The 13,311-nt window shown below is 44.4% G+C and overlaps 1 protein-coding gene across 4 annotated transcripts in view; it reads left to right on the forward strand.

Annotated features, from left to right (window-relative positions):
• tmem33 (transmembrane protein 33) overlaps window positions 1-13,311 on the forward strand; it is a 70,848-nt gene that overhangs the window by 24,497 nt on the left and 33,040 nt on the right. For all 4 annotated transcript variants that reach the window (XR_011940225.1, XM_072496662.1, XM_072496663.1 and 1 more), the window contains one exon: window positions 5,214-5,308. Coding sequence is in view for 3 of the 4 variants with exons in the window: in XM_072496662.1 (XP_072352763.1) it covers window positions 5,214-5,308 (95 nt within the window). In the remaining variant the exon portion in view is untranslated. The remainder of the gene's footprint in view (window positions 1-5,213; window positions 5,309-13,311) is intronic.

Raw genomic sequence — 13,311 nt, forward strand, 5'->3', positions numbered from 1 at the left:
CTCATTATAAGATGATCTCTTCATTCCAGCGACCAATTTAATAAATCTTTGATATTCCACCTCCAATGCAAGCATATACTTTCTTGACTGTGGAGACCAAAACTCCACACAAAACCTTGTACAACTGCAGAAAGGCTTTATTTTTGTGCACCAGCCCTCCTTGCAATAAAGGCCTACATGCCATTTGCCTTTCTGATTGCTTGCTACACCTGCATGCTAACTTGTGTTCCCTGTACAACCATACCCAAGTCTCTTTGAACATCATCGCTTCCAAGTTTCTCGCCTTTTCAAATATATCCAGTTTTTAAAATTCTTGCGACCAAAGTGAATGACTTCACATTTGCCTATATTATACTCCCATCTGCTATCTTGTTGCCCATTCATCTAACCTGTCACTTCTCTTTGCAACCTTTGTGTCCTCCGCACAGCTTACTTTTCCATTTAGTTTGGAATCATAAGCAAATTCAGCAAAGTCATTAATATGGATTATAAATAATTGAGGCCACAACACTGATCCTTGTGGCACTCCACTATTCACTGCCTGCCAACTTGAAAAAGTCCCATTTATGCCCGCTCTATCTTTCCCACGTGTTAACCAATTCTCTGTCTATGCTAATATTTTACCCCCATCTCCATGAGCCCATGCCTATTAATCTTCTCTGCAGCACCTTACGAAATCTAGCTACCTATAATGGTTCTCCTTTATCTTCTACTCCACTAGTTACACCTTCACGCAACTAATTTGTCAAACAGGATTTAATTGAATCACAGAATTGTTACATTATAGAAGGAGGTCATTTGGCCTGTTGCGTCTGTTTTGGCTATCCAAATGAGCATTGTGACTTAGTGCCATTCTCCTGCCTTTTCCCTGTAACTCTGCACATAGTTTCTATTCAAATAATCATCAAATAATGCCCTCTTGATTGTTTCAATTGAATCAGTTCAGTTTCCCTTTATTAAAACTATCTTGACTTGTTCTAATTTCACTTTTCGAAGTCCATTGTTAAGACTTCCTTAATCGGGGGTGAGGGATAGAAAGGGGAGCCATGAGAGAGACGAGTATGGGCAGGAGAACCAATGGAGGGCTGGTTGGGGAGGGTGGCGCTGTTTGTGTAAACCATGTTGGCTGGAGTTTTGTGCTCTGTGCGGTGGGGGTTTATTAATTATATTGTGTTGTTTTTCTTTTTGTTGAAAATTTGATGTGTAAAATTGTTAATTATAAATGTCTCAGTAAAATATTTTCTTAAAAAATGAATTCCTTAATAATTGATTTTTGAATTTACCCAACAACTTTCTTTACCTGGTACCTGGATCTGGACCTGAAATGCTGTAACCAGCAAGACTACATTCCAGGTGCTGGAAGGTGGAATTAGAATGGACGGCTAGTTTATTTATTTTTCAGCCAGTGCAGACAAGATGGGTTGAATGTACTTCAACTTTTCTATGGTGCCATCACATCAGTCAGAATTTGTATTGGGGAATAAATGGCTGATCAAGTCAATACATACTTGGGTTCTGTTTTCACAAAGGGGGACACAAATAACAGTGTTTAGTGAGAGGGAGGAATTGAGGGAAATCAGTATTAATAAGGAAATAATGTTGGGGAAATTTATGGGATTGGAGGCCAAAAAACCCCAGGGCCTACTACTCTACATCCCAGAGTACTAAAGGAGTGCCCCTAGAAACAGTGGATGCATTGGTGATCATCTTCCGAGATTCTATAGACTCTGAAAGTTACTACAGATTGGAGGGCAGTTCACGTAACCCCACTATTTAGAACGGGGGGTAGAGAGAAAACGGGGACCAGTAATCCGAACTTCAGTAATGGATAAAATGCTAGAATCCATTATAAAAGAGCACTTGGAAAACAGTGGCAGTATCAGACAGAGTCAGCATTGATTTACAAAAGGGAAATCAAGGTTGACAAATCTACTGGAATTCCTCAAGGATGTAACCAGTAGAGTTGACGAGGGGGAGCCAATGGATGTGGTTTATTTGGACTTTCAGAAGGCTTTCGACAAAGTCCCACATAAGAGATTAGCATGTAAAATTAAGGTGCATGGGATTGTGAGTAGTGTATTGAGATGGATAGAAAACTGGTTGGCAGACAGGATGCAAAGAGTAGGAACAAACGGTATTTTTCCAAATGGCAGGCAGTGACTGGTGGGACACCATAGGAATCAGTGCTTAGACCCCAGCTATTCACAAAATATATTAATAATTTAGCTGAAAGAACTAAATGTAATATCTCCAAATTTGCAAATGACACAAAGCTGAGTGGGAGGATGCAGTGTGATTTGGACAAGTTGTGGACAAATGCATGGTAGTTGCAGTATAATGTGCATAAATGTGAGGTTATCCACTTTAGTAGCAAAAACAGGAAGGCAGATTATCTCAATGACTATAAATAGAGAGGGGGGGGGGGAAATGTCCAGCAAAACTGGGTGTCCTTGTACACCAGTCACTGAATGTAAACATGCAGGTGCATTAGGAGGTAACAAAGGCAAATGATATGTTGGCCTTCATGAATTCAGGAGCAGGGATGTTTTGCTGCAATTATACATTGCCTTGCTGAGACCACACCTGGAATATTGTGTGCAGTTTTGGTCTCCTTAGCTGAGAAAGGATGTTCTTCGATCGAAGGAGTGCAGCAAAGGTTTACCAATTGATTTCTGAGATGGCAGGACTGACATACGAGGAGCGATCGAGTCAGTTAGGATCAGATTTACTGGAGTTTAGAAGAATGAATGAGGGGGGAATCTTATAGAAATCTATCAAATTCTAACGTAACTAGACCGGGCAGATGCAGGAAGACTGTTCTCTATGGCAGGGGAGTCCAGAATCAGGGTTCACAGACTAAGGATACAGGGTAAACCAGTTATGACTGAGTTTGAAGAAATTTCTTCACCCAGGGTGGGGAGCCTGTGGAATTCGCTACCACAGAAAGCAGTTGAGGCCAAACTTGGGACTAAAGGGATCAAAGGATACAAGGGGAACGCAGGAATAGGTTACAGAGTTGGATCAGCCATGATTAAAATGAATGGTGGAGCAAGCTGAATGGTCTGCTCCTGTTTTTTGCATTTCCATTCTTTCCTATATTGGACGAGGTATAGAATACAAAAGCAGGGATGTATTGCTGGAACTGTAGAAAATACTAGTTGGACCACAGCTGGAATTTTGCATATAGTCTGGTTACCGCATTGCAGGAAGGACATAATTACTTGGGAGAGATTGCGGGGGAGATTTACAAGAATGTTGCCACGGTTGGAGAATTTCAGCTTTGAAGAAAGATTGGATAGACTAGGGTTGTTTTTCTTAGAGTAGAGGAGGCTGAGGGGTGACCTAATTGAGGTGTACAAAATTATGAGGAGCCTAGATAGGGAAGACATGAAAGACACACTTCTTCAAGCTGAGGGATCAATTATTGGGGGTATAGGTTTAAGGTGATTGGTCGATGGATTAGCGATGACATGAAGAAATACTACTTCACCCAGAGGATATTAAGTGTTTTGTGATATCGCGTTACCCTGTATGCTTCTGGATAACCAGGGGGCGCTAGATTTGGCAGTACCACCCTTCTTTTGTGTGGGGACATGTCCACACTGTGTCCGTAGAACTCACTTTTGACTGCTTCTCACTGATTTTCACTGATTATCCTTCTAGGAGTTGTATCCAGTCCAATTTTGCCAGTTCACCTTTCAGCTTTGTAAGTTTTGACCGCCCCCCCCCCCTTTACCCCGGTTCTATGATTGTCCCTTTCCATAATGATGCTAAATCTAATCCGATTATGGGCACTATCTCCAAAATGGTTAACCACCGCTACTTCATCCACTTGCCCTGCTTTATTTCCGAAGACTAAATTTAGAATTGTGCCTCCTTTGGGCTTATTACGTGCTGCCTTTTCTAGAATGCAGTTCATCAGTGAATGTAATCTCACTACTGGAGGTTTTAGTCCATTAAAGATACTATTTATTTTTTTGAAAATGTTTTGAATTCGTTTTTCTTTCTTTCTATACACAATGAAAATAAATCTGTATGTATCAGTTACAGTTTACAATTTACAAAAGCCCCACATTTGAATTAGTCTCCTAACCCCAACTCTCCTTATTTCCCTGAGACCCCCTCCCTTTCTTGCTTTCTGCTGTGCTTTCTTTATTCGCTGCTTCATCAATATATAGTGAGGTAACATAGTGATACATATGTTACATCGTAGTAGGTTATTCTTATTTAGCTGTCTGTATTTACAAACTTTTGGGGGTGGTGGGGGGGGGGGGGGTGGTGGTCGGCTTTTGTGCCTCCCTATTCCCCCCCCCCCCCCCCCCCCCCCCGCCCCTCCTCCTGTTTCATTGGTGTCTGTGGGCACCCCCTCCCCTTGGCCGATTGGCTGTTTGCTACAAACAGGTCAAACAAGTTGGTGAATGGCCTTGTGAAAGCCCTATTCCAACCCCCAGTTGGTGAATTGATTTTCTTCATTTGGAGAAATTCACACACGTCGGTCAGCCAGTCTGCAGCTTTAGGCTGTTGCTGATCGTCAGCCGAGCAGGATTCTCCGGCAGGCGATTAGAAAGGCTAGGGCATCGATCCTCCTCCCCAGAAAGAGTTCTGGCTGCTCTGGCATTAAAGGTACTATACAAATGTTGCGCACAAGTCAGTAAAAATAGTTACATCTACAAATGAAAAGTATGGACCAGTTTTGATTAAATATCAACCCCATTGGACTCAATACGTTAGCTTTTTTCTCTCCCTACAGATGCTGCCAGACTGACTGAGATTTTCCAGCATTTTCTCTTTCGTCTGAAATATGAACCGTTTGTTGCCTTGACAGGTGCTGTTGGACCTGTTCAATTTACTAGTTTAGATTTGCAACGTTTTGTTATGCATTGTGAAGAAAGCTGCTGCTACTTTCTAGGAACTTGTTGTTGGGAAATTATTCAGTAATGCCATTGATCTATAAATAATTAGCAAGTGGAAATCTTGTGATTTGGCAGAAGCGTATACTTTCCTAATATTGCGTGCGGTTTCTCTTGATCTGGTTTAACACTACCTCGCCTAATGCAAGGATTTTTTTCAGAAGCAAGTGATTGATCTGTAAATCTTGATCATCTTTAGGGATTTGGGAAAATATTCTTTAGGTAAATGTTCATCACCAAGTTTTTGGTGCCGAGTATTTTATTAATAATAGTCCATAATTAATTTCCGCATCTGTGTTTCAGCAATTCATGATGTCAAACAAACTGGAAGCTGCCATGTGGCTCTCTCGCCTCTTCACAGTGTACTGTTCCATCCTCTTTATATTTCCTTTCATGGGGTAAGTGTTTGTTACATTTTAGGTCATTAAAAAACTATAAATACTACTATTACATATCGTTAAGTTTGTATATGCTTAATACGTTTTCTATTAAGCATAAGAACATTTTGGGATTGAGGGGATTTTGATAAATCACAATTGTTACGCCACAGATGGAGGCCATTCAGCTCATTGTGTCTGCACTACTCTCCAAATGAGCATTATGACTTTAGTGCCATTCCCCTGGTTTTTCCCTGTGCACCTGCTCATTGTTTCTATTCAAATAATCATCTAATGCTCTATTGCACCTGCCTCCACCACATTTCCTGGCAGTGCATTCCAGACCTGAACTACGCATTTTTCCTCACTTCATATTTGCTTCTTTTGCAAATCACTTTAAATCTGTGCACTCTTGTTTGATCCTTTTATGAATGGGAACAGTTTCTACCCATTTACTCTGACCAGCCCCCTCATGAACCTGAGCACCTCTATCAAATCTCTTAGCTGTTTTCTCTCCAAGGAGAACAGTCCCAACCCCTCCAATCTATCCATATAATTGAAGTTTTATCATCCTTGGAACCATTCTTGTAAACCTCTTCTGCACTCCAATGCGTTCACATCTTTCCTATGGCGCGGCACCCAGAACTGTACGCAATATTCCATCTGCAGTCTACCAAGTGTCTTCTATAAGTTCACCATAACCTCATTACTTTTGTATTATATGCCCATATTGATAAAAGCCCAGGATACTATATGCTTTAATATCTGCTCTTTCCACCTCTCCTGCCACCTTCAATGAGCTGTGCACATAAATACCCAGGCCTCTCTGCTCGTGCACTCTCTTTAAGAATTTTTCCCCTATTTGAGATTGTCTCTCCTTGTTCCTTCTACTAAAATGCATCACCTTATGATTCTCTGCATTGAGCTCCATCTGCCAACTGTCTGCCACTCCACCAACTTGCCCATGTCCGTTTAAAGATCTATATGTCCTCGTGAGGTAATGTTTACAAATGTGAGGTAATGTTTACAAATGTGAGGTAATGCATTTTGGAAGGGCTAATGCAGGTAGGAAATATACAGTGAATGGTAGAACCCTCGAGTATTGAAAGTCAAAGAGATCTAGGAGTACAGGTCCACAGATCACTGAAAGGGGCTACACAGGTGGAGAAGGTAGTCAAGAAGGCATACGGCATGCTTGCCTTCATTGGCCGGGGCATTGAGTATAAGAATTGGCAAGTCATGTTGCAGCTGTATAGAACCTTAGTTAGGCCACACTTGGAGTATAGTGTTCAATTCTGGTCGCCACACTACCAGAAGGATGTGGAGGCTTTAGAGAGGGTGCAGAAGAGATTTACCAGAATGTTGCCTGGTATGGAGGGCATAAGCTATGAGGAGCGATTGAATAAACTCGGTTTGTTCTCACTGGAACGAAGGAGGTTGAGGGGCGACCTGATAGAGGTATACAAAATTATGAGGGGCATAGACAGAGTGGATAGTCAGAGGCTTTTCCCCAGGGTAGAGGGGTCAATTACTAGGGGGCATAGGTTTAAGGTGAGAGGGGCAAAGTTTAGAGTAGATGTACGAGGCAAGTTTTTTACGCAGAGGGTAGTGGGTGCCTGGAACTCACTACCGGAGGAGGTAGTGGAGGCAGGGACGATAGGGACATTTAAGGGGCATCTTGACAAATATATGAATAGGATGGGAATAGAAGGATACGGACCCAGGAAGTGTAGAAGATTGTAGTTTAGTCGGGCAGTATGGTCGGCACGGGCTTGGAGGGCCGAAGGGCCTGTTCCTGTGCTGTACATTTCTTTGTTCTTTGTTCTTTGTCACTGTTTACAATACTTTCAAGTTTGGTCTCATTTGCAAACTTTGCAATTTTCCCCTGCATATCAAGATCTAGATCATTAATATATATCAGGAAAAGCAAAGGTCACAAAGCTGACCCCTGTGGAAAGCCACCCCAAAAATATCCATTACTTTGACCATTACTTTCTGCTTCCTATTATTCAACCAATTTTGTATGTGTGGCTACTGTACCTTTTATTCCATGATCTATAACCTTACAAGTCTGTTGTGTACCAATGTACCTAATGCCTTTTGAAGGTTATGTATGCCACATCAATAGCAATACCCTCATCGACCCTTTGTGTTCCTCTCCAATAAAAACCTCAAGTTAGTTAAACACTATTTCCCCTTCAGAAATCAATGCTGGGTCTTCCTAATTAACCCACATGTTTCCATGTGACGACTAATTCTATCCAGAATAATTGTTTCTAGAAGCTTGCCTACTACTGATAAAGTAATTGGTCTGTAATTGCTGGGGCTATCTTTACAACCTTTTTTGAACAGGGGTGTAATATTTACAATTCTCCAGTCCTCTGGCACATCAGAGAATGGCCAGCACCCCTGCAATTCCATTCATCCCCCTCAATATCCTTCAATGCATCTCATCCGGTCCCACTGCCTCGTCAACTTTTAAGTACTGACATTCTATTCAACACTTCCTTCATACTTTTGAACTCTTCTAGGGGAAGAGTTTCCTTGTCTTGTCACCATGGCCTGGGTAGCATCTATCTCCTTGGGAAAGATGGATGCAAAGTCTTAATTTAATACCTCAGCCATGCCTCTACCTCCATATATTAGTAAGGAAAATGGTGCGGGGAAAGTTATGGGGTGAAAGGCTAACAAATCACCAGGGCCTGATAATCTACATCCCAGAGTATTAAAGGAAGTGGCCCTGGAAATATTGGGTGCATTGGTGGCCTGCTTCCAACATTTTATCGACTCCGGAGCAGTTCCTACAGATTGGAGGGTGGCAAATCTGCACTATTTAGAAAGGGAGAGCGAGAAATAAATGGAGAATTATAGACCACTTAGCCTGACATCAGTAATGGGGAAGATGGTAGAGTTTATTATAGAAGACGTGATAACAGAAAATTTGAAAAGCATTAATGGGGTTTGACAAATCCAGCACGGGTTTATGAAAGGCAAATCATGCTTCCCAAATCTACTGCCGTTTTTGAGGATGTAACTATTTGAGTCGATATGGGAGAACCCGGGTTGTGGTCTATTTGGACTTCAGAAGGCTTTTGATAAGGTTACACACAAGAGGTTGTGGATATATATATATATATATATATATATATATGCAGTACAACATGGCTAAATGGGAGGTTATACACTTTTGTGTGAAAAATAGAAGAGTATTATTTGAATGGTGATATATTGGAAATGTGGATGTACAAAAGGATCTAGATGTCCTTGTACACCAGACAATGAAAGTGGAGTGAGGCAGGTGCAGCAAGCAATTAGGAAGATGAATGGTATGTTGGCCTTCATTGCAGGAAGATTTGAGTTCAGAATTACGGATGTCTTACTGCAGTTATACAGGGCTTTGGTAAGACCACACTTGGGAGTATTGAGCTCAGTTTTGGTCTTGCTACCGACAAAAGGACATACTTGCTATAGACTGAGTGTGGTGGAGGTTCACTAAGCTAATACTGGGGTTGGCAGGACTGTCATATGAGGCGAGATTGGTTTGACTGGGACTGTATTCACTAGAGTTTATAAGGATGAGAGGAGATCTGAGTGAAACATATAAAATTCTAACAGGGCTGGTTAGACTAGATCCAGGGAGGATGTTTTCCCTCTGGGGAATCTAGAACCACGGGGACAGTCTCTGGATATGGGGCAGACCATTTAGGACTGAGACGAAGAAAGGTTTCTTCACGCAAAGGGTAGTGAACTTGTGAAATTCTGTACCACAGAAGGTTATGGGCACCAAGTCACTGTGTATGTATTCAAGAAAGATTTTTTGGGGGATTTTAATAGCATCAAGGGGTTTGGGGAGAACATGAGAATATGTCCTTGAGATAGAGGATCAGGGACAGAATAATTTTGGCTTGAGCTAAGGAACAAAAAGAGTACAATTACATTGCTCAGTGTAGTCTGTAGACTGCCAACTAGTGCAAAGTATGTAGAAGAACAAATCTGCAGGGAATTTATAGAGGGATGCAAACATTATAGAGTAGTTATTATGGAAGACTTCAATTACCAAAATGTGGACTGGGGTAGCAGTAGTTTAAAGGGTGAAGAGGGGCAAACGTTCCTAGATTATGTCCAGGAAAAATTTCTACAGAACTCGAACAAGAAAGGATGCACTGTTGGGACATGGTTCTTGGAGATGAGTTGGGCCAAGTAGATCAAGAGTCAGTGGGGGGGAGCATTTAGGAGACGGTGATCATTGTATCGCCATGTTTCGGATGATAAAAAGGAAATGGGCAATCCAGAGTAAGAATAATTAACTGGGGGAGAGACAACTTATTTTAAAAAAATATATATTTTATTGAAATTTTTTCTCCCTGAGCAACATTTTTCCCGCTTACAAAACAAACAAAACGATAACAATAACAGAACAGAAATTTTTTAACTTTTTAACAATAACAATAATAATAATAATAATATACAAGTAACAAAACCTCGTACTCTATTGACCTATACTCAACTAAGCCTCCCCCCCCCCCCCCCCGGGTTGCTGCTGCTGGTCATCTGTCTTCCCTCTAATGTTCCCCTAGGTAGTCGAGAAATGGCTGCCACCGCCTGGTGAACCCTTGAGCCGATCCTCTCAGGGCAAACTTTATCTGCTCCAGTTTAATAAACCCCGCCATATCGTTTACCCAGGCCTCCAGTCCGGGGGGTTTCGCCTCCTTCCACATGAGTAGGATCCTGCGCCGGGCTACAAGGGACGCAAAGGCCACGACATCGGCCTCTTTCGCCTCCTGCACTCCCGGCTCTTCCGCAACTCCAAATAGAGCTAACCCCCAGCCTGGTTTGACCCGGGCCTTCACCACCTGCGAAATCACTCCCGTCACTCCCTTCCAATACCCTTCCAGTGCCGGGCACGCCCAAAACATATGTGCGTGGTTTGCCGGGCTCCCGCCACACCTCCCACATTTGTCCTCCACTCCAAAGAACCTGCTCAATCTTGCTCCCGTTATGTGTGCTCTATGTAGCACCTTAAATTGAATCAGGCTAAGCCTGGCGCATGAGGAAGAGGAATTTACCCTGCTTAGGGCATCAGCCCACATACCCTCCTCTATCTCCTCCCCTAATTCTTCTTCCCACTTTCTTTTTAGTTCGCCCACCGATTCCTCCCCCTCTTCCCTCCTCTCTCTATAAATCTCTGACACCTTGCCCTCTCCGACCCACACCCCTGAAAGCACCCTGTCCTGTATCCCCTGTGTCGGGAGCCGCGGAAATTCCTTCACCTGTTGTCTAGTAAATGCCCTCACCTGCATATATCTCAAGAAATTCCCCCGGGGTAACTTATACTTTTCCTCCAGTGCTCCCAAGCTCGCAAAAGTCCCATCTATGAATAAATCTCCCACCTTCCTAATTCCCAACTGATACCAGCTCTGAAATCCTCCATCCATTCTTCCTGGGGCGAACCTATGGTTGTTCCTGATAGGGGACCCCACCAGGGCTCCCCTCACCCCTCTCTGTCGCCTCCACTGTCCCCATATGTTCAGTGTTGCCGCCACCACCGGGTTCGTGGTGTACTTTTTCGGTGAGAGTGGTAGCGGCGCCGTCACCAGCGCCTCTAGACTCGTCCCTTTACAGGACCTTCTCTCCAGCCTTTTCCACGCCGCTCCCTCACCCTCCATCATCCATCTACGTATCATTGCCACATTGGCGGCCCAATAATAATCTCCCAAGTTCGGTAGTGCCAGTCCTCCTCTGTCCCTACTGCGCTGAAGGAACCCCCTCCTTACTCTCGGAACTTTCCCTGCCCACACAAAGCTCGTAATGCTCCTATCTATTTTATTAAAAAAGGTCCTGGTGATTAAAATAGGGAGACATTGAAATACAAATAAGAACCTCGGGAGGACCATCATCTTAATTGCTTGCACCCTGCCCGCCAGCGATAAAGGCTGCATGTCCCACCTCTTAAAGTCCTCCTCCATTTGTTCTACCAGCCGTGTCAGATTAAGTCTGTGCAAGGTTCCCCAGCTCCTAGCGATCTGAATCCCTAAGTATCGGAAGTTTCTTTCCACTTTCCTTAGCGGTAAGCCTTCTATCTCTCTACTCTGGTCCCCTGGATGTATCACATATAATTCACTCTTCCCCATGTTTAACCTATACCCCGAAAATTCCCCGAACCTCCTCAAGATTCGCATAACCTCTATCATCCCCCCCCCCCGCTGGGTCCGACACGTATAGCAATAGGTCATCCGTGTATAACGAGACTCAGTGTTCTTCTCCCCCTCTAGTCACCCCTCTCCATTTCCTGGAGTCTCTCAAAGCCATGGCCAGAGGTTCAATTGCCAATGCAAACAACAATGGAGACAGCGGGCATCCCTGTCTTGTTCCCCTATATAATCGGAAATACTCCGATCTATGTCGACCTGTAACTACGCTTGCCGTTGGTGCCCCATAAAGTAGTCTAACCCAGCGAATAAACCCGTTCCCAAACCCAAACCTCCTTAACACTTCCCATAAATACTCCCACTCCACCCTATCAAATGCCTTCTCTGCGTCCATTGCCGCCACTATCTCTGCCTCCCCCTCCACTGAGGGCATCATTATCACCCCTAATAGCCGTCGCACGTTAACATTCAATTGTCTCCCTTTTACGAACCCTGTCTGGTCTTCGTGCACCACCCCTGGGACACAGTCCTCTATCCTCGATGCCAGCACCTTTGCTAGCAGTTTGGTGTCCACGTTCAATAGTGAAATAGGTCTATAAGACCCACACTGCATCGGATCTTTGTCCCTCTTCAAAATTAGCGATATCGTCGCCTCCGACATTGTCGGGGGTAGTGTCCCCCCTTCCCTGGCCTCATTGAACGTCCTCGCCAACAACGGGGCCAACAAGTCCACATATTTTCTGTAGAATTCCACCGGGAACCCGTCCGGCCCCGGGGCCTTCCCTGCTTGCATGCTTCCCAGTCCCTTAATAACCTTGTCCACCTCAATCGGTGCCCCCAGGCCTGCCACCGCCTGCTCCTCCACTTTCGGGAACCTCAATTGGTCCAGGAACTGCCGCATCCCCTCCTCGCCCTCTGGGGGCTGAGACCTATACAGTTCTTCATAAAAGGTCTTAAACACCTCATTTATCTTTCCTGCCCTTCGCACAGTGTCTCCCCTTTCATCCCTAATTCCTCCTATCTCCCTCGCTGCTGCCCTCTTTCGCAGTTGGTGCGCCAACAGGCGACTAGCCTTTTCCCCATATTCATACCTCCTCCCCTGTGCCTTCCTCCACAGTACCTCCGCCTTTCTGGTGGTCAGAAGGTCAAACTCGGTCTGGAGTCGTCTCCTCTCCCTGTACAGCTCCTCCTCCGGGGTCTCTGCAAATTCCCTGTCCAGCCTTAAAATCTCCCCCAGTAATCTATCCCTTTCCTTGGCCTCTGTTTTCCTTTTGTGGGCCCCAATAGAAATCAGCTCTCCTCTGACCACCGCTTTTAGTGCTTCCCAGACCACTCCCACAGGGACCTCGCCGTCGTCATTGACCTCCAGGTATCTCTCGATACACCCCCTCACTCTTGCACACACTCCCTCATCCGCCATCAGTCCCACATCTAATCGCCAGAGTGTTCTCTGCTCCCTGTCCTCTCCTACTTCCAGGTCCACCCAATGTGGGGCATGATCCGAAACCGCTATGGCTGAGTATTCAGCTTCTTCCACCCTAGAGATCAACGACCTTCCTAAAACAAAAAAAATCTATCCGGGAGTACACTTTATGGACGTGGGAGAAGAAAGAATACTCCCTAGCCCTGGGTCTAAGAAATCGCCATGGATCCACTCCCCCCATTTGGTCCATAAACCCCTTGAGTACCTTGGCCGCTGCAGGCCTGCTTCCAGTCCTTGAGCTGGATCTATCTAGCCCCGGGTCCAGCACCGTATTGAAGTCCCCTCCTAAAATCAAATTTCCTGCCTCCAGGTCCGGAATACGCCCCAGCATCCGTCTCATGAACCCCGCATCGTCCCAATTTGGGGCATACACATTAGCCAACACGACCTCC

The sequence above is a fragment of the Scyliorhinus torazame genome, chromosome 3 (assembly GCF_047496885.1).
Source record: "Scyliorhinus torazame isolate Kashiwa2021f chromosome 3, sScyTor2.1, whole genome shotgun sequence".
Taxonomy (NCBI): domain Eukaryota; kingdom Metazoa; phylum Chordata; class Chondrichthyes; order Carcharhiniformes; family Scyliorhinidae; genus Scyliorhinus; species Scyliorhinus torazame.